Genomic DNA, 23,785 nt, shown 5'->3' with positions numbered 1-23,785 from the left:
AAGCTTTCCACCTCAATGTCTTTCCATTAAACAGAAGACTCTTCCTAGCTCAAAAGATAGTTACCTTATCTTGCCTAAAATGCACTTTTCATACAAAAAGATCTAATCCCCCTTTTGTGAAATCGTGTGAATTAGCCCTATTCACTTTAAGCAGGTATTCTAAAAGAAGAATTACTCATTATTAACAAAGCTATGCATCTGTTTTGCCTAACTGCTTTATCATTGTGAAAATCTACATGCAAATATTGAACAGAATTGTTCTTTCAAGATCCTGATATTCGTCAATGTTTACATTTTGTTTTGTGATACCTGAGGTAGCCCAGAGGGCTATTTAATTTCTTACAAGTTACAAAAAAGCAGTACAGAATAATATGTGCCAGTGGAATGCCCCCTCAGCAGAGATAACCTCAGGAAGTTATCTGAGGAATTATAACCCTTAATGACACCTGTAAATCTGTGTTTATGAACATGTCAAAACCACACACAGTTATGGTTTGAAAATGAATAAATCACTATTTGAGTATCTTTTAACTTTTATTTAATAAACATTGACAATTCCCCCCAACCTGTTCACATAGAGCTCTCTTTAGTTTGCTTTCCAGAACAGCAACAGCCAACTTCACAGCGCAGTTTGCCTCACTTAAGGTGCATAACACAAATTACAGCTTTTGAATCACCTAAACACTTTCGAACCCGTGAAGGAAGATCTGACACCGATGCCAGGAACTAACCGAGCAACCACGCAGGGAACAGTGCAACTGCTGGAGAAACACCGCCTACAGTGCTTTCAGGCTGCTGCCGCGCTCCTTCCCCACCCGGCTTGTTTCTCCTCTCACAGGCCTCTGAATCCTGCCCGCAAACGCTCCGCAGGCCTCCCGCCTCCCCATACACTCCGCCCCACACTGCCCTCAACTCCAAGCCGCTCGGTGACCACGCCACCCCAGGCCAGGAGTCTCTTCACGCCCACGGGAGCGGCCTCCGAGCAGGAGCCGCTACAGGCACCGCCCGAGCCGCAAACTGCGGCACGGCCGCTCGGATCGCACCGGCCCCGCCCCCTCGCCGCCATTGGCTGCTGCGCCTCACCCCGGGCCGCTGATTTGCTGCTCGGGCTGTCAGTCAAGCAGCGCGCGGCCCGCCCTTGCGCGGCCGCCGTGCGGGGAGCCCTTCCCGCGCGCCGTCCCGGTCTCCCGGAGCGCTTCCTGCGCAGCCGCGGCGGGCGCTGGCCGGCGCAGTGCGCTCCGCGCGGCCGCCGCTCTGGGCAGCTGCCGTCGTCACCCGGCTGGCGGGACGGTGCCCGCGGGCAGGGGCGGCTGAGGGGAGAGCGCCCGAGGCGGCTCCGTCCGCGCAGAGCTTCGCTGGGAGGCTCGAGGCTGAGCCCGGCGCAGCCGCGGAGTCGCGCAGGGCCGGGCCCGGCAGCGGCGCAGGTCAGTCGGGACGTGGGGCGGGACGGGACGGAGCGGCTGCGGCGGGCGGGAGCCGCTGCGGGGGCCGTGGCCTTCGGCGGAGCTGATCCAGGCGCCTCCCGCGGCCCGGCGTGCCGGGACAGTCCCTTTGGCTCAGGCCCCGGAGCTCGTTCAGGGCCTGCTTGTAAAAACTTGTGTTTGGCCTCCTGCACTCCCCGCTCAGCCCCGTTCCGTGAGTCCCGCTGGTGCCGCAGCGTGCAGATACGGGGAGCTTTCCAGCTAGGCCCAGGCGTGCGGTAAGAGAGGACAGAGCCCGGTGACGACCTCTGCGGAGTAGAAAGGGCATAATATCCTGTCAGAGGGGTATTATCATCTGAATCGTGATATCAGCTGAAAGACTGAAACATTTATAATATTCGAGGGTCATTCCTCTGGCTGCCTGGTATAGGTGGCAAAGAAATCTAAAAATGAGGGTGACAACTTTCCACTTTCTGTTAATCCAGTTTTGTACAGCCTGTGAGTAACAAATCATTGGTTCCCTACAAAATAAATGTGGATTCATTCTGAATGGCCAATGTGTTTTGACAAACAGACAAATTTTGCTTATGACATAGTCTACACTGACACAGTCTACACAGCACTGTATTTCTTGTATGATCTTTCACCTGTCAGTGTGAGGGAGGTGTTCGCTAAGGTCAAAGATGAAGTATGACTAAAATTTGTACTAAATGAAGTGAAGTTTGTACTAAAATTTGAGTCCAAAATACTTTGCCATTTGATTTCATTGGAAGTTAGTTCTTGTCAGACTTTTTTTGAGCTTTTATTGACATACAGTTTAGCAACAGTTGATAAAGTTTGCTTTTAAACACTAATGCTATTTTTATTCTTTTTGAAGATGTGTTTTATCAGCGTTTTCATCTTCAGATTTTTTTTCATCTTTCTACTGCAGTTCCTCTTCAGCAGCAGTTTGTTCTTCAGTTCTTGACTGTCCATCATTACTAGTTTATCTAGTGAAGTGATTAGTAGTGAAACAACTGAAAGTGTCATTGTTGGCACTTAATTAGAGTAATAAATAAGTTATTAAAGGGAGGAAAAATTAATGTTTTGGGGTGTTTTTTCAGTGTTTGTTTATACTGCACGAAGTCATCAATTTCTGTTACTTGCTATGGGGTTAAATTCACATCCATAAAATGTATAAATTAGCTCATTAAAAGAGCTTTTTTTTTTTACCTTTTTAATTTTTAGTGGAAATTTAATAGACCAGTAGGGCACATAGTGAAGAGTACTGAAAGGATTTGACACTTATATTTTAATTCTTCTGGAAATTGGTACAGAATTAGATGATCATGCCAGTATTGAAACGTCTGCTTTGTTTGCTAGTGCCCCTAGCATTAGGTGTTAGTAAGAATACTTTTTAGGAGTTAGTGCTGTGTTGATGGTTGGACTTGATGATCTTAAAGGTCTCCTCCGGTGTTGATGATTCTGTGATCTACTCTTTTAATTACCATGATGATTGTAGTGTTCTCTGTGTCATAAAGTTTTCGATTGAGCCTGTGAGTTAGAAAGTGGAATACACTTAAAGCTGTTATCTGTGAAGGTCTTGCTAGGATCTTATATGGCACCCACTGTCTTGCCTACTAGTCTGGGTTTTTTGGGGAGAGTCTAAAAGAGGTGGGGCATTTGTGTCTTTTTATGTAGTGAGAGTTTGTGTGTATATCAATATTTCAGAAACCTCAGTGTTATGTGTATATATTTGCCATTTTTAAAGTAGGAATTGAGGATGTTTATTATTGAGTACAGAGTATTGTGAAATTGTATTAATCTGGGAGAAATGCAATTGAAATAACTCGGCTTAGCATTTTGCCTCTATTTTTACATCCTTTTAACTCCTAGGCTTATCTTTGTTCAAACTTGTGGGTTTTTATTTGTTAGGAACATCCTTTTCAGCAAATGAAAAAAATCAGTTCCCATTAATGTTGCTTTAATTAAGTAAATAATTAAAGTTAGATATCTCTCTGCATCAATGTCAAAATATATTTTCTTAGAAATGTTGAAAACTGTAAAGTAGTAGTAGGGAACTTACATAACTTACATGGATTTGAATCATCTCATACTTACGTATCTCATAGCTAATCTTAGAACCCTTAGTATAGTACTACAGACATAAAAATACTATGTTCTGAATTTATTTTTAAAATATTTATTTCTTAGGTAATGGGCCTTCAGATGCATTAAGGATCTGCCCGCTTATTAAAGGGCTCCCAAGTAGCTAGAACAACATGTCTCAGTTCATGTTTGTAGAGTATTAGGGACTAGGCTAGATATATGTCTGTTCTGTGCAAGGAGGGTGTTTGGATTTGAGAGAGAATGTTTTGTTTGTTTGACAGCTCTGTTTGTCTCCTGTTATTATTCACCCATGTCCATAGGTGAAGACTGTTGGTTTAATTTCATTAAACACTGCAGTGACTCACAGAAAGGTTTTGATACTTAAAATGATCCAGGACATGTAGGAAGTAAATGTTCCTGTAACAGACTAAATTAAATTAAACTGAAACTTTCAAACAGGTATTATTAGTATATAAGGACTTGATTGAACTCTTCATAGAGTAGAGTAATTTTTATACTCGGACAGTTTTTGACACTATTACTAATCCAAGGACCTCAGTTTGTTCTTTGACATCAAATGCTGTAGCGTAAGTCAAGAAAGACATTTTACCTTCTCTGTTTATAGTCTTTTGAGGTGACAGTTTTGAAAATGGCTAAAAACTGCTACCTAGAGAATATTTGGGAAGGAAACAGATTTATGGCTACATAGCATCAATACCAAGAATATGGTGTAAAATAAATGGGTCTTCAATATATAAATCATCAAAGTGTAGGGAGTGATATCTGAATCCAGTATTAACATATAGCTGGATGTAGTAATGAAGCACATGGTCTTTCAGGGAAAAAAAACCCTAAATGTTTAATTACATGTTCAAAATGTGAGATAGTGGAAATATCTTTTCTTATTTTTTTAAACATATGAAAATAGTTTCAAAGCCATGAGGTTCAGAGAGAAGGGAAAGGGGGACTAAGAAGGGAGGAGATGAACAGCTTCTTGAAGGAAAATCAGTAGTAAATTAAACAGTAGACAAAATCAGTCAACAATATGTGACTATAATTTAAGTACCTTGTTACCCATGTGTTTTATTTCTGTATTGGTTATAATGGGCTGCTCTTGCAAAACTCAAAAATTCCACAGCACTGTTGTTGCACTTGGAATTTCTGCATTTATTCAGTGAAAACAACAACCACAAAGATGTAAAGAAACAAATAAATTTGGTCCAGCTAACACTTACTGATAGGCTTCAGACAGAAATACAATTTCATTGAATTAGCTTGTAAGCATGGTGTGCTTCAATAATAACAATTAAGATAATAACAAATGTGAATAAACTTTTGAATTAAAAGATAGCACTGTATTTAATAAGAAATGTTCTTCATATACTACCAGTAAATTCATTCTATATTAATGTCAGTCAAACTGAAGAATAAGATGCGTTGTATTACTTTTTTGATACCTTACTTCTTAAACCTTTTAGGTATTTAATGATTTTTGGGCAGAAAGGGCTTTTTTAAGACTCTCCAGGTAATAACTTTTTCAATAAAGATGTTCACTGTGTTTGTGCCAGTTTAGCAATATTTCCTTTAAGCTGTATGGTCTGTGACAGAAACTAATGTAATCTATTTCTTATTCAGTCGGTTAGTGATATTAGTGCCTGCTTTCTCTGAGATCCTGATTTAAGAAAGTAAGATTATTGCCCGGGAATTTAGGAAAGCAGGCTCTGGCCTCTTTAGGGATCTACCTGGACGATTCCCCCAGGGTCAGGCCCTGGAGGCATGCAGCAAAGCTGGTTGATACTCAAGGATCACCTCCTCGGAGGTGAGGAGCAGTCCCTCCCAGCAGTTATGAAATCAGGCTAAAATGCCAGCAGCCGTGCATTGATAAACAAGGAGCTCATCACGAAAGTCAGGCATTAAAAGTAAATGTGCAGAAGCAGGAACGGATAACCTGGGAGCAGTATAGAGACAGTGTCTGAACATGCATGGATGTGATTAGGAAAGTCAGACTCTACCTGGAGTTGAATCTGGTGACGGATGTCAAAGACATCAAGAATTGCTTCTGTAAATACACGAGTAGCAGGAGGAATACTAGGGAAAGTGTGGTCTCATGGCTGAATGAGCAGGGAACGTGGAAAAGGCTGAGGTTATGCAGGCTGCCTTTGCTTCCATCTCTACTAGCAAAGACTTGTAGAACACAGGGAAAAGTCTGGAGCAGGGAAGATGTACACTTGGAAGAGGTTTAGGTCAGAGAATACTTAAATAAAGAGGACATAGATAACACTCTGGGAATGAGCCCATGAATGCTGAGGGAGCTGGCTGATATCGTTATGAGGACAGTCTCAATAATCGTTGGGCAGGGAGATTAAGGAGCTAGGAGAAGTGCCAGTAGACTGGAGGAAAGTCAATGTTTCTGCTGTTTTCAAAAGAACAGGAAGAAGTCCTCAGGGAACTACAGCTTGATCAGCTTTAGCTTGATCCCCCAGAAGATGGAAGGTGATGCAGCAGCTAATCCTGGAAACCCTTCTAAGACCCATTAAAGAAAATGTTGAGGAGTAGTCAGCATAGATCTACAAAGGGGAAGCCATTCTTGACCAACCTGATAATTTTCTACGGTGGAATGACTGGCGTGGTAAACAAGGGGAGGGAGGAGAGTAGATACTTGGATCAGTAAGTCTTTCAGCAGTGTCTCCTGTGACATGCTCTTGGAAAAGCTGCTGCAGTATGGGCTGGGTGAGCAAATAGGTCAGCGTAAAATGTGCTGAACAGATGGACCACAGGGTATGGCAATCAGTGGTGTGAAGTCTAGTTGGAAGCTGGTAACTACTGTTGTACCCCAGGGGTCAACACTGTGTTCAGCCCTGTTTAACATCTCCATTAATGATCTGTATGATGCAATGTGCAGTTAGAAAATGATAATTTTGTCAATTAAAACCAGTCTTTCAGTGAAATACCCTGATGTAAATTTCCCCCTAGCAAGGTCTGGTTCCCAAATGTTAGCTATTTAGAAAAAAACATCTGAGTTCATGCAATTTTTCAGAGCATCCAGAAAGTGAAATAAATTTTTTGTCCTAAATGATAGTATGTTGTTTATGAGTTGAAATGGACTCACTCAGTATATTGCTGCTGCAGTTAATGAGGACAGCTGCTACAACTTGTTACCTCTCATGGACTGCTGAAGTTTACTTCATTGTGGTGTTTTCAAGCAGGCTGCTTATGCTGTTTTGAAGTTTTTATCAGATTTTCTTGATCTGTTTTTTTTTTTTTTTTTTTTAGAGAGAGGGTTGGGCTTTTTTCCTTTTGACAGCTATTAGCATACATACTTTTTAACTTCGACCACTGAAGAGAGTCACACCCTTTCTGTTCCTCTCATTTTAACTAACAAGCATGCTCTCAACATCACCTGCTATACAGCACTCCCTGTAAAGTTAAAAGCAGCAAATAAAATAAAATTTAAAATGGCAAATGTCTTGTGATGAGAAGATGCAGGCTGATAGTCAAATTGTGCACAGAGAAGGTAGCATATGTCTGTATATGCACAGAGAAGGTAGCATACTCTCTGTTCTGTAGCTTCTTCAAGAGCTAAATTGTTCCTTCAGTCATACAGCTGACTTACAACTGCAAGCATCATCAGTTCAAGTCTAACCTTTACAAAAATCTTCAGGAAAGGATGCTGTCTTTGTAACATGCCTCTCTCAGTGGTTTTTTGGTTTGGAGGTGGAATACAAGAGCTTCAGAAGTTTGAGTTTATTTCAGGCTCTTTTGAAAAGGAAACGAAATTCAGATTTTTCAGACTAAGGGGGAAATACAAGAGAAATAAAGAACTTTGAGGTGGAGTAAAAAGAGGTCATACACGCTATAGGAAGGAAGAGGAATTACAGTAATGGTGCAGTTCTTGATTCAAGGTTGATTCTGACTGGGTCTGGGCACTTTCTCCTCCTGCAAGGGAGGACTTGGGGATGTTTTTTTGCTTTTAGGAGGATGTTGAATTGAATGCTGCTAATATTCATTGTGTTTGTATCAATAGCTGCCTGGGAACAATGTCCCTAAAAATCTTGTCTTTGACACTCCTTATCTCCTCTCTTGGTTTTTGCTAATATTGTGAGTGGGGTTGGAAAAGAAAGGAGTTAATCAAAATTTAAATTCTAAGAAAACTTGAAAAGATACATTAAAATAATAGTATTCAAAAGTAGTATTAATTCTGTACTCAAAGAAGCAGAAAAAATGTCACAGTAGGTGATTGGTAAGGAGGAAAAACTTTTCCTGAAAGGGAAATTAATATAATGCCGTGACACTGTGGGGCATAACTAAATCATGAAGGGAGATACACATTGGAATTGCAGAGTGATTTCTGAAGCTGTAACAGCATACAACTCAGGCTGCCTAGCAAGGAAATTATTATCCCTCTTCTAAACTGTTACTTGTAATACATGTATGCAACCATTCAGTTGATTCTAAAATGCTAATGAAGTTACAGGATTGAGGAGAAGTGTGGTGGAAGTGATCAGTCTTCTCTTGTGTGCCTAAAGTTCCCATAATTACCAAGTAATAAAATTGTCAAGGACTGGGGACACTGAGCGCATCAAATTTTCCCAGCACCCCTTGTAGTCATTGTGCATGCTGGACGCTTCGAGGTACAATCATACCAGAAAAGCTGAAAGTAGAGAGGAATTGCATAGTGTTACTTATTTAAACAGAGTAGCGTCGCACTTGCAAGTCTGCAGGGAATCCTACAGTGGACTTGTACGAATAATTATTTTTCATTTTTGAAAGACAGCTAAAAGTTTCGTGATTTGTATTTGCAGTGTTGTGGTGTTTTGCTTGCACATTCAGCACATTGAGACTGAAGACAAAAAGAACAGTTCTTCAAGTCAAACAAAAGGCTTGAGTTTCTGTCTTGCTGATGACAGTGGTGGATGTAAGAGATTCAAAGGTAGCTGGTTTCATGATTACCTGGTTTTCCTGAACCTGTTATTCTTTTTACTGGTACTGCATGTATCTGACCTGAGTCTGTGGTGAACTGTTTGTGTACTAAATCTGCAGAAAATAAGTTAAAATAGGTTGGGCTTTTGCCAGTTCAGCATGCAAAAATGATTAAATTTAAGTTCAAATGAGTGCTAGTGCTAATTCATAAGATAAGGACAGAATAAACAGTAGAAGGAAAATTTGAGACAGTGACTGTAGCTGTCAAAAATTACATTACCTTAGGTTTTTAAAGAACACAAGCCTGAAAAATAAGACATGTATGACAAGTACGTCTCTTTATCCTTGCCTCAGTTGAGAGTTTTTGATTATAATTTGATCAAATTATTCATAAGTTATGCCATATAATACAAATCCAAAACTTAAGACATGGAGTGAGCAGGCTTGTCTTTTTATTGATGCAGGACTTTATTGATTCTAGCAAATCATAAATATATTCAGTCTGTAACAACACTGTTTTTATATAGAGTTCTCCTTTTGGTACAGATGTGGACAGGGGTTAATTATGACTTAGTTAGGCATTTAGGACAGGTTTTACCATTCTTATCTAATAAGTATTTCTAATAAAAGTTTAAAGGACCTTGCCTTCCTGCAGTGCAGTACTTGGATCAGCATTGTTACACTTGCATATTGCTGAATATTCATGACTGTGCAGTTGGTATGCATATGTATGTGAAAAGGAAGAAAGTTGGAATAAAATCTGGGCAGTGACTGTGTTTCATAAATGATAAGCATAAAGTGTTTAATGCAAAATTGCAGGGTTCTGTCATCTGTGGTAAATTGTATCAGAGTATGTAGAGCAGGTGTTGCTTCTGAATCTCTTGTATGTATCTTCTCAATCTTCATCCTGGCATCTCCATACTTACCTGGTGATCCATTCATATGAATCAGGCAGGTTGGAGCAGAACAGAGATGCAGAGCTATGAAATGAGAATTTAAGTTAGATGACTGTTTGTTTTTTAGGTAGTTTTGAATGGAAGAAATATGTGGAGGGGCATGGAAAAGGTGCATAAAATTGGCATTAACACTGTGCTTGACAAATAAGGGGATGTGAGATACAGTGCCCTTAGAACAGTGAAATGCAGATGTTACATATATCATGAGGTATAATACCAACTTTTCAGAAAAGCAACAGTAACCAGCAAAGGAAGAGTTATGGCTATAACTGCCCTCACTGGAAGAGTTATGGCTATAACTGCCCTCATTGTGCTCACAACTGTGCATTCATGTTCTGGCATTGGACCATTCTGAAATGGAGCTGCATACCTCTGCCACCAGGTGACATTTCATTTTGCTTTACACAAAAGATCGCACATTTACTAAGCCTTGCCTTCTTTTCACTGCTGCACAAGCATTGTAGTGTTATTTAGCCGTCCTTTTACCAGAGCCTCATGTCCTTATCACACCCAAAATGTCTTCAAATACAAGAGTCTCTCGGTCATCTGTTGATCACATCAGCAGGTGAGACCTACATTATTAACTTAGTTCTTAACTTTGCTTAGCTTTTATACCTCCTGATACTGGTTTAGTCACCGATGTTGCCTCTTCCTTACAAAGGGCTGTTTCTTCCCAGTTAACCATCACAGTTGCCACTCTGTTCAACTACATTAACCAAATCTCTCTTCACCATTTTAGTTCATCAACAGTCAAGGTAAAGCACTTCTCTAAATAATTGCCATTACCTAGTTCCAAAGAAAAAAGTCTGTTGTGTATGAGACACATATTTTGCTAAGCATCTAGATCAAGGGATTTTTAACCATGTTTTTTGGAAGTCTTCAAGTTAAAATGCAGCTTTGTTTTTTACACTTTCAGGTTTTTATCACTGATTGCTTTAAAAGGAACAACAGCTAGATTTCATTTAGTGTAGCAGAGGATGAGAATTTATAAGTGAAACTGACATGTCCCTTTAGAGATGAATTTGTAATTTGATGTACTAAGGAGCAGGATGACAAAAGAGGAAATAAGATGAGGGAGGAAGAGAAAAAGGATATGGGGTTAAGAATATTAGTGATGGAACATTAGCTTGTTATGTGTTTATCTTCCTGTTTATTCCAATATATGGAGATTAGGGCTTATCAAAAAAGTTGGTAGGATGATGCTGTCTCTGGCTTCTATGCTACGAGGAATACAAATGTACTTTGGGATTTTATAGCCTTTAATTTAGCATTGCAAATTTTAATAGGTAGTATTTTAAATATTAGTTATGAGGTAACTATCAGATCTGGTTGTTTGGATCTAATAATCTGTCTTTTAAGAGTGCTGACTGATGACAAATTTATCTGAAGTCAGGAGAAGCTTGTAGCATTCAGAATATCTTAAGGAGTGGCCAGTAATAATCTTGGCTGCTAGCATTCATCGAGGGGATGTGTTGCACTCATGTGGGATTTTCAGTTTCCATCAAATGCTGTCAGAAATGACTGAGTTACAGTTTCTAACAGTGCAGCTCTTTCCTGCTGCTCTTCATTTCTGTTGTATCAATTCTGGCTCTTCTGAGCTGGTTTTGATTTTGTAACTTGAAGCCCAAATATTTTGATTATGGCAGGTAGCTTATGGAAGACAAATCAATGAGCTATCATTAATGTTTCCTTGCTGTCTCCAGCCATTCAGCAGTGGCTAATCTCTTGTATCATTTTATGAAATCTAAGTTTACTGAGTTAAAATTGGAAAAGCAGCCTGTGATTTGAGTGTGTCTTTGTCTTGTGCTTGATCTTTGGACCTTAAATGTAACCTGTAGCATTTAGGATTCTGGGATTATGTACTAGTTGCTCACTTAACCTCCATAATAAAATTCTTAATTTTATCTATGGGATTTGTTTGTTACACAGTCATTCAGTGTTTTCCTTGAATTCGTCTATTTTGAGAAATAGTCCTTTCTCCTAGGAATATAAGAAATAAATAATAGTTTCTGTGATTGCAGTGTGTTACTGACTTTTCAATTAGTGTTAGTAGTTATTCCAAACAGTTAAAGAATCAATTTATGTTCTTTAGAAAATGACAGGTATTTGTCTGAAGTATATAGAAATCCAGACAGTAATACAAAATCAATTTTTTTTAAGGTTATTTGAGGTAATGATATAGTGGTAAGTTAATTTTACAGTGATTAAGAGACAACACAGTTGGGGCTCCCAATTAGACTTTGATCTGAGGATATTTCTCTCTGCACTTGATAAGCAAGAAAGAGATGAGATTTAATGGTGAGACATAAGGCTTTGAGCAGCTGGGGTCCATGTTCTGTGTTATGAGAGTTGGTGTAAAGGAAAATTTTAAAATTAACTGAATATGTATCGTTTGATTTCTCATTTTTAAAATTTATTGATTTTTAATTGACATCTAAAATATAGTCTGCCATTGAGAGTACCCAAAAAGAACAGTTAAATGAGAAATTTTCACAAAGAAAAATGTAGAACACTCCACATTAAAAAAAATCTCAGCATTCTTGTGATGGGTGGAAAGGTAGTTTTCATTGCTTTATCTGTTGATAGCCTAACTTAATGAATGTCAAAGGAGGGATAGTAAACCAAGGCTATGACTTGCTTCCCTGCTCTCACACACACTCAGTATGGCAATGTACAATACTAAATGTGTTGTAGCTCCTGAAGGAAAAAGGGGCTGTGTGATAGTGTTATCTCCAGAGAGGAGATGATTTCTAGCATGCTGGCTCTACACCTGCCTCCCCATCCTTGGACCATTGATCTCAATGCTGAGACTTGGCAGGGTCTAGTCTGTTGAAAAGGATGAAAAATTGTTACCTTTAATGTTTATCCTGTTGTTTCTTTGTGTTGAGATACTTTATAATAATAAAATAAAATAGTAATAGTGAATATTAAGAGGGACTTTATATCAGTAATTCTTCCATGGCCTGGAAGTTAAAAGAGTTGTCCAGGCAGAAGTAATACAATATGATTAGCGATGAATATAAAGGAATAGCATAGGAATGTAAGAATAAAATTGATGACTCTGAGAAACAAATAAGTTTCAATTTACAAAGCACAAGAAAAGAATCAATGAAAGGGTCCAAAACTCTGAGTAAGAGGAGGCATGAAGGGATAAGTCCATTACCTAGATCTGTTATTAAATAAGAAAGGAGAACAAGGAAAAGACTTTCAAAGACTGATTCTTCACTTCATACTTTGTAAAAGAGATATATTGTGACCTGCTACTTTCATAAAATTAATCTTAGACAGGAAATAAGAGTGGAACCAAAGCACAGAAAGAATAGCCTAAGGAATCTTAATATAGATGTGCTCAAGTGGCAAATCCTAATAAAATTCATCCTAGAATGATTGAGGAATTAGGCACTGCTGATTTTATTTATTTATTTAATATCCCAGAGGGTGGAAATAGCCAGCAAAATGGGTTTGTGTGTATCTGGTTTTGTGCCTCTTTATTCTTCTGTTAAGAGAATTATTGAAACTGTCAGTTTTGATTCCAAATAAAGGTTCAGGAGTAAATAGTTTAGCAATTAATTTGTATCTAACAGTGTGTAGAAGAGAAATGGTAAAACAGCCAGTATGGTTTGGTGAGATATGTTTGTAAGAAACCTCAATATTTTTCTCTTCTAAATGAGAATAACAAGTTTAGTAAGAGGAAAACTTTAGGTACAATGCAGCTTTATTTTAATAAAGTCTTTTTCCCTCCATGAGCAAACTAGGGAAACATAATAGCAATATTGTATCCATTAGATGTTGATGTTATCAGCATCAAGTTGAAAGATTGCCTTTACAGAGAAATTATCTATAGTACCCTGTCAAGATGAAAAGGCATTAGTGAGTTGGATGATGGAAAGGGGCACATACTTAGAAAAGTTACTGATGATACAAGCTGGAGAGAGGTTGAAGGTTTAGGATTTTCTTTTTTCCTTTGTTTTAAACATAAGGTCTGAATTTGGAATACTCTTGATGAGTTTGGAAAGTGTAAAATCAACAAGAAAAACAATGCAGGCATTTAACGTGAAAAGCTCAAAATATATTAATCCAAAACCAGGAAACAGTTATTCAGGTAGAAAAATGAGAGAAACAGATATGAAGATATAGTAGATCTCAAGGTGAATTGCTGCTGAGAAAAAAGTAAAGTTGTTATTTTGTTGTGGATTTTACTTGGGTTTTTGGTTTGGATTGGTTTTTCTAGGGGATCATACCAGGCATGTTGTAGGAAAGCAGATTTTGTCTAGTTTGGCAAATCTTCTGTGAGTAATTGGTCCTTTCACATGCCTTGCTTATTTTTGCTCTTGGGAAGGTACAGCAAAATGGAAGTTCTTTTTCATTGTTCTTGATTTCTGCTATGGAATGAAAACTGTCCTGAGTTTTACTAAACATACTTCATACTGAATATGAGAAAAAAAGAGTCTTTGTAATTATTAGGGCCATAAAACACTGGAACAGACTACTTAGAAAAACCGTGGAATTAGCTTTCTTTGTAGACACATGTCTATATATTCTTGAGCTGAATTAGGATTTGATGGTCTCTTGTAGTCCATTCCATTTCTCTGTAAGTACAGTGTTAGACTACATGTTTTGTCTACACAGAAGAGACTATGTAAAAGAATTAAATCACAAGCTCAGTGAAGTTAGTGGATATGCTACTTAAGCATCCTAAATGTAATTTTAAGTTCACAGAATGAACTAGGTTGGAAAAGATCTTGGCGCATCAAGTCCAGCCTGTGACCTAACACCGCCTCATCAACTAAACCAGGGCACTGAGTAACACGTCCAGTCCTTTTTTTAAACACCTCTAGGGATGGTGACTCCATCTCCCTGGGCAGATGATGCCAAATCTCTCTTTCGGTGAAGAATTTTTTCCTGATGTCTAACCTAAACTTCCCCTGGCACAGCTTAAGACTGTGTCCTCTCATTCTGTCACTAGTTGGCTGGGAAAGGACATTGACCCCAGCCTGGCTACAGCCACCTTTACAGGCACTTTTAGAGAGTGATAAAGTCTCCCTGAGCCTCCTTTTCTCCAGGCTGAACACCCCCAGCTCCCTCAGTTGTTCCTCACAGGCCTTGTGTTCCAAGCCCCTCACCAGCCTTGTTGCCCTCCTCCGGACACGCTCAGGTGTCTCAACATCCTTCCCAAACTGAAGGGCCCAGAACTTGACACGGCACTCAAGGTGCAGCCTCACAAGTACCAAGTACAGGGAAGGAATGACCTCCCTGGTCCTGCTGGCCACACTGCAGGCTAGGATACTCTTGGCCTTCTTTGCCACCTGGGCACACTGCTGACTCATGTTCACTTGACTGTCAGCCAGCACCCCCAGCCACTCTGTGCCCAGTCTGTAACGCTGCAGGGGATTGTTGTGGCCAAAAAACAGGACTCAGCACTGGGACTTGTTAAACTTCATGTTGTCAGACTTGGCCCATCTATCCAGCCTGTCCAGATCCCTTTGCAGAGCTCTCCTACCCTCCAACAGATTGACACATGGTCCTAGCTTGGTGTCATCTGCAGATTTACTGATGGTGGACTCAATCCCCTCATCCAGATCATCAGTGATGATGTTAAACAGGACTGGCCATTGCACTGGTCCCTGGGGGACACCACTAGTGACTGGCTGCCAACCAGTTCCAATTAGGAACAAATTTTGGGTTTTAATTTAATAAATGTATTTTTATTTTGCTTCTCAAAAAGTGATTTGACTGATCATACTTAAAATTGTTTTAAGGCTTCTGCATATATGTCTATTTGTCATCTAATGATTATGCTAGAAAAGCAGGGAATGTGATTGCAGTATCTCTGAGATAGAAACCCTTTGATTACTCATCCACAATAGAAAAGCCCTGTGGAAAAAATGGCACCCAAGAGATTACTTGGATTTGTATATTTCTTCAGGCAAAGTTTACAGACCTGTAAATTTAAATGTAGAATTTTTGTGGGCAGAATGCATTGACAAATATGCCTGATGGTGATACATCTCCTACTGATAGTCCCAGAACAGGTCAATAATAATGCTTATATTGATAGCAGCAATGCAGGAGATGTTACTTGGTATTATAGCTAAAATCCATGTTATCCCCTTAATTATAATTACATTAATATTGACAGGCTGTTGACAATACTCACATTACTATTGATAGATTTCTGTCAATAACATGTTTCCAAATAAAATATATTCATTCATAATTTCTACGTTGCTCAATACCAGCACTAATATATACCAGAAGAAATTTCTTGTTCCCTAGTGATATACAGTAATTTTTTTTGTACTGTACAAATGGGGTTGTTTATTTGTTTGGTTAAAAAGGATAAATCAATCAAAATACAGGTTATTTAAGAAAATAACGTTTTAGGGTTTTTCAGTTGTTTGTTTGGGTTTTTTTCTGGCAGGCAGTCTTTTTTATTCTATGCAATATCTTTGACAGTATAAAGGGAGAACCTTACACGTACCAGTCTTTACTGCTTAAAGAGTACTTATGTAAAGGTTCATCACACATCGAGTTTATTATGTATCTGAATGTTGGTATGTGCCCCTTTCATTACTGGGTCTATGATTTGGGGTTCTTATGTTTTAAAAGTGACTTAAAATAAGAGTTAAAAGAGTAAGGATGACAGAATTTAATAAAAAACATGGAGGAAAACAAATGGTCTATATTGTTTATAGCTCAGCAAACTATAGAATGCAAAAATAACATAAAAAAAGTACAAGATAAATGTCTTAGCACTTATAGGGTGTGTTTTTATCTAGATTTAAGCTACTATAGTTCCCATTTATTTCTACTGTGATACTACTGTGTGCAAAAACAGTATAAACTAAAAAACAACAAATTTCTAAAAGGACTTTGTATAGAAGTAATTTTTAAAGGGAAATTTCCTACCATAGCGAGATTGAGATTAAGATTTAGGGCTCTTCTCTCAAAGAAACAGTTGCTTTTATTCAGATCATTAGGACATTTGAAGACAATTTCATAGGGCAATGCAGATTTCAAATTGTCCCTTTTAATATTTGCCTATGGGAAATAAATATCTTCCCTTTTAAGTGCAATAAAACCTTAGATCAATTCAGAAGAAAGCAGAGTGGATAGCAGAACACTAAGCACACAGAAATGTGCTTACACATTAAAATCAGAAGTATATGGATATCATCTTTAGGTAACTTGCAGGGTCCAGTTAACAGCCTTGGCCTATGGCAAGCTTTTAATGTCCTTAGCAGGAAAGAACTTCAGAACGATGCCCAGACTTGTTGCTTGAATTGAGAACACTTAATTTTTCATTGGAAAGAAAGCTTTTTTTCTTTTTTTTCTTTTTTTTTTTTCTTTTTACATAGCTATGTTACAAGCATAATTTAAAAGATAGCAAGATAGCATCCTTATTGTTGTTTGGTATTCTTCCTTTTCCATATAGTCTGCCTAAACGTGACTAAAAGTTCAATCAGTTTGATAGCTGTAGTTCAGGAAGAGACATTAAGCATGACACCATTAAATAGTATATATGGTGTTGATTCTGATTTTTTTAAAGAGAAGACTTGTTTGATTTGGCAAAATTTCAAAGGTTAATGAACAGTAGTTGTGCTGTTCGAGCATGTTGTCTCAATAGTGGTTTCCATTTTCTGTATACAAAGTTCCAGGGAACTCTGACAGATGCAATGAAATTATTTCCTTCAAATACAGTTGTGTGTAGGATGATGGACATGAAAAAAAAAACATTATCAGCTAGATTCTGCAGTGAGGCAATGGGAAAGTCAAGCTCCAAGTCCCAGAGAAGATTTTAGTCTGCTCTCCTGTGAAAATTGGGAATAAATTAATTGCTGAAACAGGTAGGTTCAGGCATCATTTGGCCAAGTTCCAAGAATTTCTGGGGATGGAGATTTTAGTCTTGATAGACAAAATGTTCCAGCTTCCTTGTTTCCAATTGGAATTTCTTATGTAGTGACTTAACACAGAGTTGCCTCTCTTTATTTCATTGCATCTCACAGAAAACTTTGGCTTAATATTCTCTGCAACACTTAGGAAGTAGAAGCTTATTCATAGACCACTTCTTAGCTGCCTTATCCTTCAAGGTGAACAATCTGAGTTCCTTCAAGCTCTTCTCATGTATCAGGACCTGGGGCTCCCTGATGGTATTAGTTACAGGACTCTCTTCAGTTTGTTGACGATTCTTTTGTACTATTCATAGAGAAGGGGCTAGACTAGACTTAGTATCCCAGGTGTACACTCACCAATGCCAAGTGGAGGGTAGTAAGCACATTTTCCAGTCTGCTGGCTATACATATTCTAGTGTGCTGCCAGGATGCACTCACTGGTGGCTTGTGTTCAGCACGCTGCCTGTCTCCACATCCTCTTTTTCAAAGCACGTGTGCTGTCATACAGGCTCCCAGCCTATGTGTATTTCATGATCCATCATAATCCTGTGGATTTGACACATTTTCCTTTGTCTTCAGAAAATTCCTGATGACCCATTCTTCACTTGCTCAGGTTTCTTTAGATAATACAGCTATAATGAGAGAAAAAATCTGTAAATATTTAGTCTACCTTATTTATGACAAACCTACAATAGAAATTGCTCATAACACCTGCATTAATGAAAAACACTTGGAAAAGATGGTTGAACTGATGTTGGAAAATAGTCTTAGTAGATGGATCAAGGGAGTTGTTTGATAAGATGTCCCTTTTGAGTAACTAGCATTTTTAAAGGAGGTTTTGTGTGTTGGGAGTTATATAGAACACTGAAACAAAGTGAAGTGAGTAGAAGAGAAAGTGAAGAAGACATTAAACTTCTAGAGGTTATGAGTGAATAACCAGTGACAGGTTCCAGAGCAGGTGGTTCTCAAAGGCTCTTGTTCCTCAAATGATAGTGGAATGAAGAGATGAGAGATAGGGTGGATAGTCATTGGTGCTGGAGTTTTTGAAGTGATGGAGCTAAATCCAGTAAAGGTTGAATTGACCCTTTGATCATAAATTAGAGGAGGGAAGTTATTTGGATCATACTGGAAAATGTTCCCTGTGCTTTGGTTTCTGTTCCAGAAAAGACTAATTGTGAGGGAGACAGGCTTGGGTATTTAGCATTTGTATCCTGTTTTTTCCAGCTGGTGTGAGTTCATGCAATGAACCCTATAGCTGTTTGTTCAGAGAAGGTGGCCTTTGGCCATGTTTTGCCTGCTGATAAGGAAAGAGGAGTTAAAAAAGCTGAGTGGGGCTATTGTATGCTCTACTCATGTAGCAGTCTTAGTTAATTGAAAACTACTGTTAAACACCCTACACTAAGGACAAAGTCATATTTTCTTGCAGTGATCACTAATTATAAATATGGAAAACAGTAGGAAAGCTACAGATGATGTTTTATATTATGTTTTACAACTTCTGGGGTGTTCTTTTTCAGCAATCGTTGTTTGTTTGAAAGACTTTTTTTTTCGTATTCTTGACGTCATTAGCAAGCATCGCTACCAAGAGCCTCTACAGCATCTTTTACTCACAGTAATCTTGTATGGTTATTTTTCTCTTATTTATAAGAATTTGAGGCACTACCTCCTATACTTTTTCCAGAAAGCTGTGGACTTCTTGCTTCAGGTCTGTTATGCAAAGAATCTGGTTTAGAAAGTAAAATACGTTGCATACTGTCTGAAAATACTTCTGAATCATTTTGGGGTTTAATCTGTTGACAAAAGGAAGCAAAAATTGATTACTGCACAATTTTGCATTGAGGTGTTGCCCTTATTTTGCTTTGGCGATTTACAGCATTTATTTCTCAGCCAGACTTCCAGATGCAGCAACATTTAAAAGAAGCCATTTTTTAAAATATTTTTATTTTTTCTATGATGCTTGAGCAGGAGGAGTATACATTTGTTGATGTTGCTGTTATACATAAATCATCTTACCTTGAAATGTTATATGACAAGTAGCACAATCCCACACCTGTCAAAAACACTCTAGGAGATATATGCAGGCTTCAGTGAAGTACTGTAAAATAATTTATGTCTGAATGCTGAATATTTCTTAAATATCATATGATTTTTCTCTGAACAACTCACTGCCTTTATTGAGAAAATTTTATTCATTCCCACCTTCATTTCCATCCATATCTTTATGAGATTCCTAAATTTGTCTGTATTTCTGTAGTTTTGCTTTCAGCTGTAGCAATTGAAGTGTTCATATGGCAACACTTAGTCTGCCTCCAAACTGTTCTTTTCCAGATTTTTTGGTTAGTATTTAGTTTTCTCTATTTCTCCATAAAACACCGTATAGTGTTGCAGTTCTTCTTTCTGATCTATTTTAAGATTCAATTGAATATTACAATTATGCCCTGCAATATTTTAATGTATGTATAAATTTATTAATATGTGTATCATATATATAAATCTCTGGATTTTTCTGAATATCTAGATGATGTTGAACAATTGTTTATAACCAAATGTTAGCTGTTTGTGAGAAATGGTCAAGCATAATTTCTTCTAAAAATAAGATTTTAAAGTAATTTAAATATGTACTAATTTTATATTAATGTAAAGCTTCCTGAAAGGAATTATGGCATATTAATAACATATTTATAGAGCATTCTGAGAACTTTGTTATTTCTTATCTACTGCTGGTATATTACAAATTTGTTATTTTTAATAAAAATAGAAATAGGAAATATTCTGCTATACTAAAATCTATTTGTGTTTTATTTCTAGAAAGTTTATTTGTGAAGAAATGGCCTCCAGCACTGGAAATGAAAAGAGTGTGAATCCTGTGCTCAGAATAAGTCAGCTTGATGCTCTTGAACTAAACAAAGCCCTGGAACAACTAGTGTGGTCCCAGTTTACCAGCTGTTTTCATGGATTTAAACCAGGGGTGTTGGCTCATTTTGAACCAGAAGTAAAAGCATTTTTATGTCTTATATTATGGAAATTCACTGTCTATTCCAAGAACGCAACTGTGGGACAGGCTATTCTCAATATTCAGTACAAGAATAACTTATCTCAGACAGAGAAATACCAGCCTCTGAGCAAACACCAGAAGTTATGGTACCTTATTTTCACTGTTGGTGGAAGATGGTTGGAAGAAAGATGTTATGATTTATTTAGCAATCGTCAACAGCAGTCTTTCTGCAAAATTAAGACCTATATAGGTTTTGGATCTGGACTTCTTAAGCTTTGTGGACTTGTAAATTTTCTGATTTTTCTTCGGAAGGGAACATTTGCAACGCTTACAGAACGCATTCTAGGAATTAGGTCAGTTTTTTGCAAGCCGCAAAATGTTCGTCAGATAGGATTTGAATACATGAACAGGGAACTCTTATGGCATGGCTTTGCTGAATTTTTGATATATCTGCTACCACTCATTAATGTACAGAGACTGAAACTTAAAATTTTCTCTTGGTGCTTGCCTATTGCAGGTCTTTCCAATAGTGAAAACTCATTAGCAACTCACTGCAGGGAATGTTCACTATGTGGGGAATGGCCTACCATGCCACATACCATAGGCTGTCCTCATGTTTTTTGTTACTACTGTATCAAAAGTAACTTTTTATTTGATATGTATTTTACATGTCCAAAATGTGGCTCAGAGGTACAGAGTCTTCAGCCATTGGAGTATAAAATTGAAATGACAGAATTGCATGGCTGATATGAGGTTGATTTAGTTTTATACTGTACATGATATATATCAAGGAGATTAATGGAAGAATTCAGAAATTATTGAAAGCAGACTGCTGAAAGATGCTTTTGGGGACTCTGTAATTTATGTAACATGTATTTTTACTGGTCTTAGGTTTTTATTGAGTAACAGCGCCATAATGCCCTACCCCACTTGGCAGGTATGGGGAAGGTAATTGGACTTACTCTGAATGGTGTGTGGGAGAAACAACAACAACATTCTCAGGAGGTTCAAGAACTTTCACTTGCAAACTTTGGAGCATTCCAACTGAATAAGGCACTTGGCAAACTTTGACTTAGCAATCTTTAACTTACCCAGACACAATGCCATTACCAGCCTACCTAGTAGATGGATTAAGTGGGAAAGTTGTTCTTTTCATACCTAAAGAATAATTTTAAATTTGAATTCCCAATATCATATTACACTAAAAAAAACCCAAAGGTATAAAGAATGCTTAAGGAAAACAGTGCACCTTCTAGACCTGTGTGAGATGACAACTAATTTTCTCAGGCAGATATGTCTCTGAGCTTCAATTACATATATATTGTCTTCCCTCAGAACCTGAGGGATGAAACCCATCATCCATTGGAATGCGGCAGATGTTCAGGGTAACCCACATTCTTCTGAGTTAGAGACACTGAAGAAAACTGTTCACTCACAAGATGCTGTAGGAATTGCCACTCATGTTTTTTTGGTGTGGTCTAGGTGGGTGCCAATCAGAGTTCACTTCCACACAGAAAAAGATCAAACACAATTATGTGCATGTTAACATATTGAAATGTTTCAACATGCTTTTTGCTTTCACTATATGCTTTCTTAGTTGCCCTTGCAATGTTTTAATTGTTTTAACACTTCATCCATTTACTCTTCAACCTGGTTTTATAGGATTATTTTCTTTTTAATTGCAATCCTTTTTTAACAGGAAGTGTTATTCAGAAGAGTCTCATTTACGCAGAAATACATTACGTCCTCTTTTGAATATTAATTTGTCAAAAACATACACAGTTAAATTAAATAAATAGCTTTATGGTGGCTCTGTTCTTGATTGGCAGTCATCCATAGTCAGTCCCAAAAATAGCAGGGTAACAGCTGATTGAGTAACTTTGATCTACTTTTATGAAATGGCTTATTACATTCTTCATTCTGATTAGAACAACCCACTAGTCTATTTGTTTGAAGATTTTAAATTCTAGGTTTTGATCTTTAGAATGACACACAGTGCTTTCATCTGATGTAATTAGATATAGTTAGCGGGTGGGCAGCCAAAATCTTCATTAATTCTGCTACTGTTCTATGAGTCAACAGAGACTTCAGAGCAAGTGCTTCCAGATACTGTGCTGCAATATTATTTGCTGTCAAATGTGTGTATTTTTGCCTGCCTGCCATATTTCTGTTATTTGCTGTTGCAATTAGAACCAGCTGGTGCAAACCTGTTTTTATTAGAGTATGAGAAGTGCCAAGTCATTTGGAGAGCATCCTGAAGTTAGTTCTTGATCCTGAAGGAATTTTGTATGAATTGTCCTTCCACATCACTTAATAGCTTTTCCCAAAGAAATGTTTTAACAACACTGACTTCAAGGTGATGTTATGTCTCCAGAAACATCATCAACATTTTTGGTACTTCAGTCTTTATCTGTGTTTATTAATAAAGAGTTGTGTGCATCCAAAATCCAGTGTTCATAGCTTACAATCATAGCAGACCTTTGTTTGCTGTGGACTCTTCATTTTTTCTGAAGTTTCAGAGCAATATTTTATCAAAAGAACATGGATTCTCTGTATTGGCCTCTGCTAGGTGTCATGCCCTTCTTATGTTGGAGTTTGCTTCTTTCCTATACAGAAATGTTTCATTTTCCTGAATATTAAAGAATGTTATCTTCCTTTTTCATTCCACCTCCCTCTGTCCTGCTGTTTGATGTGCATAAGCTGTATGAATTTCCTGGGGTTTGTTTTGTCTCTTGCAGCTTCATGCGGGTAAAGTTTGTGCTCTGTTTTTCATCCCTGTTACACTATCGATAAAAAAACCTGTTTCAAGCAGTTTAGTACCTCTATTGTACAGCTGGTTTCTGCTGGCTCTGCTATATCACACTCTACTGTTGTTTCATTTTTTGTTTTTTTTTTTCTGAGTCAAACTTCTAATGCTTAACTTATGCTACCTTATTGTACCAAAGCATTGGCCTACTTCTGTAGCACCTCCTCATCACTGTGTTGGGTTTGTAGCCCATGGTATTTACAGTTTGTAAAGTCTGTGTCTTGTGGCATAAACAGTTTTTGTTACCCTAAGAACCTTGATCTTCAGGTGGGGGTTTAGTTCTTCTATTTTCGATGCAAGTAAGCAGGTACAAAGCATCTCACAGAAGTAGGTGGTTTGGGAAAAGAATGGTTGCTTGTGTCAGATACAGATTTTTTTTTTTATCTCCCATATGGTAAAATCTTTGCTCAGTTGTAGTCACTAATGAGACTAATGAGGGTTCCAACTTGAATATTGAAAAAGTAACTACCAGCTTACCTTCTTAGTACTTATTATTCATCATTTTCCTGAAGCACATTAAAATTAAAAACATACTTTTAAAAATATTTCAATTCTGTTTTGTTGTGTTTTGTGATCTATAAGTTGCAGAAGAGTCTTAGTTAAAGATATTACAGGAAAAAAATCAGATTCTTTGTAGACTAATCAAAGAATAATTAGTTTTACATATTAATTACCTTGATAATTTGTCCTCATAAACATTATATTTT

At 37.8% G+C, this 23,785-nt stretch overlaps 1 protein-coding gene across 2 annotated transcripts; it reads left to right on the top strand.

Annotated features, from left to right (window-relative positions):
• The first annotated feature begins 1,148 nt into the window (after positions 1 to 1,148).
• Positions 1,149 to 22,000, top strand: PEX2 (peroxisomal biogenesis factor 2). Of its 2 annotated transcripts, none has more exons than XM_038127751.1 (2): positions 1,149 to 1,424; positions 20,086 to 22,000. In XM_038127751.1, the coding sequence occupies exon 2, from the start codon at positions 20,105 to 20,107 to the stop codon at positions 21,017 to 21,019; it is 915 nt and encodes a 304-aa protein (XP_037983679.1). In that variant the 5' UTR covers positions 1,149 to 1,424; positions 20,086 to 20,104; the 3' UTR covers positions 21,020 to 22,000. The 2 variants fall into 2 exon arrangements, with proteins under 2 accessions (XP_037983679.1, XP_037983680.1); XM_038127752.1 differs by lacking the exon at positions 1,149 to 1,424 and adding an exon at positions 1,433 to 1,699.
• The last annotated feature ends 1,785 nt before the right edge of the window (positions 22,001 to 23,785 follow it).

Source organism: Motacilla alba, chromosome 2, assembly GCF_015832195.1.
Source record: "Motacilla alba alba isolate MOTALB_02 chromosome 2, Motacilla_alba_V1.0_pri, whole genome shotgun sequence".
NCBI classification, from domain to species: Eukaryota; Metazoa; Chordata; class Aves; order Passeriformes; family Motacillidae; genus Motacilla; species Motacilla alba.
Note: the sequence above shows the minus strand (reverse complement) of the source record. Positions and strands in the feature narration are given on the sequence as shown.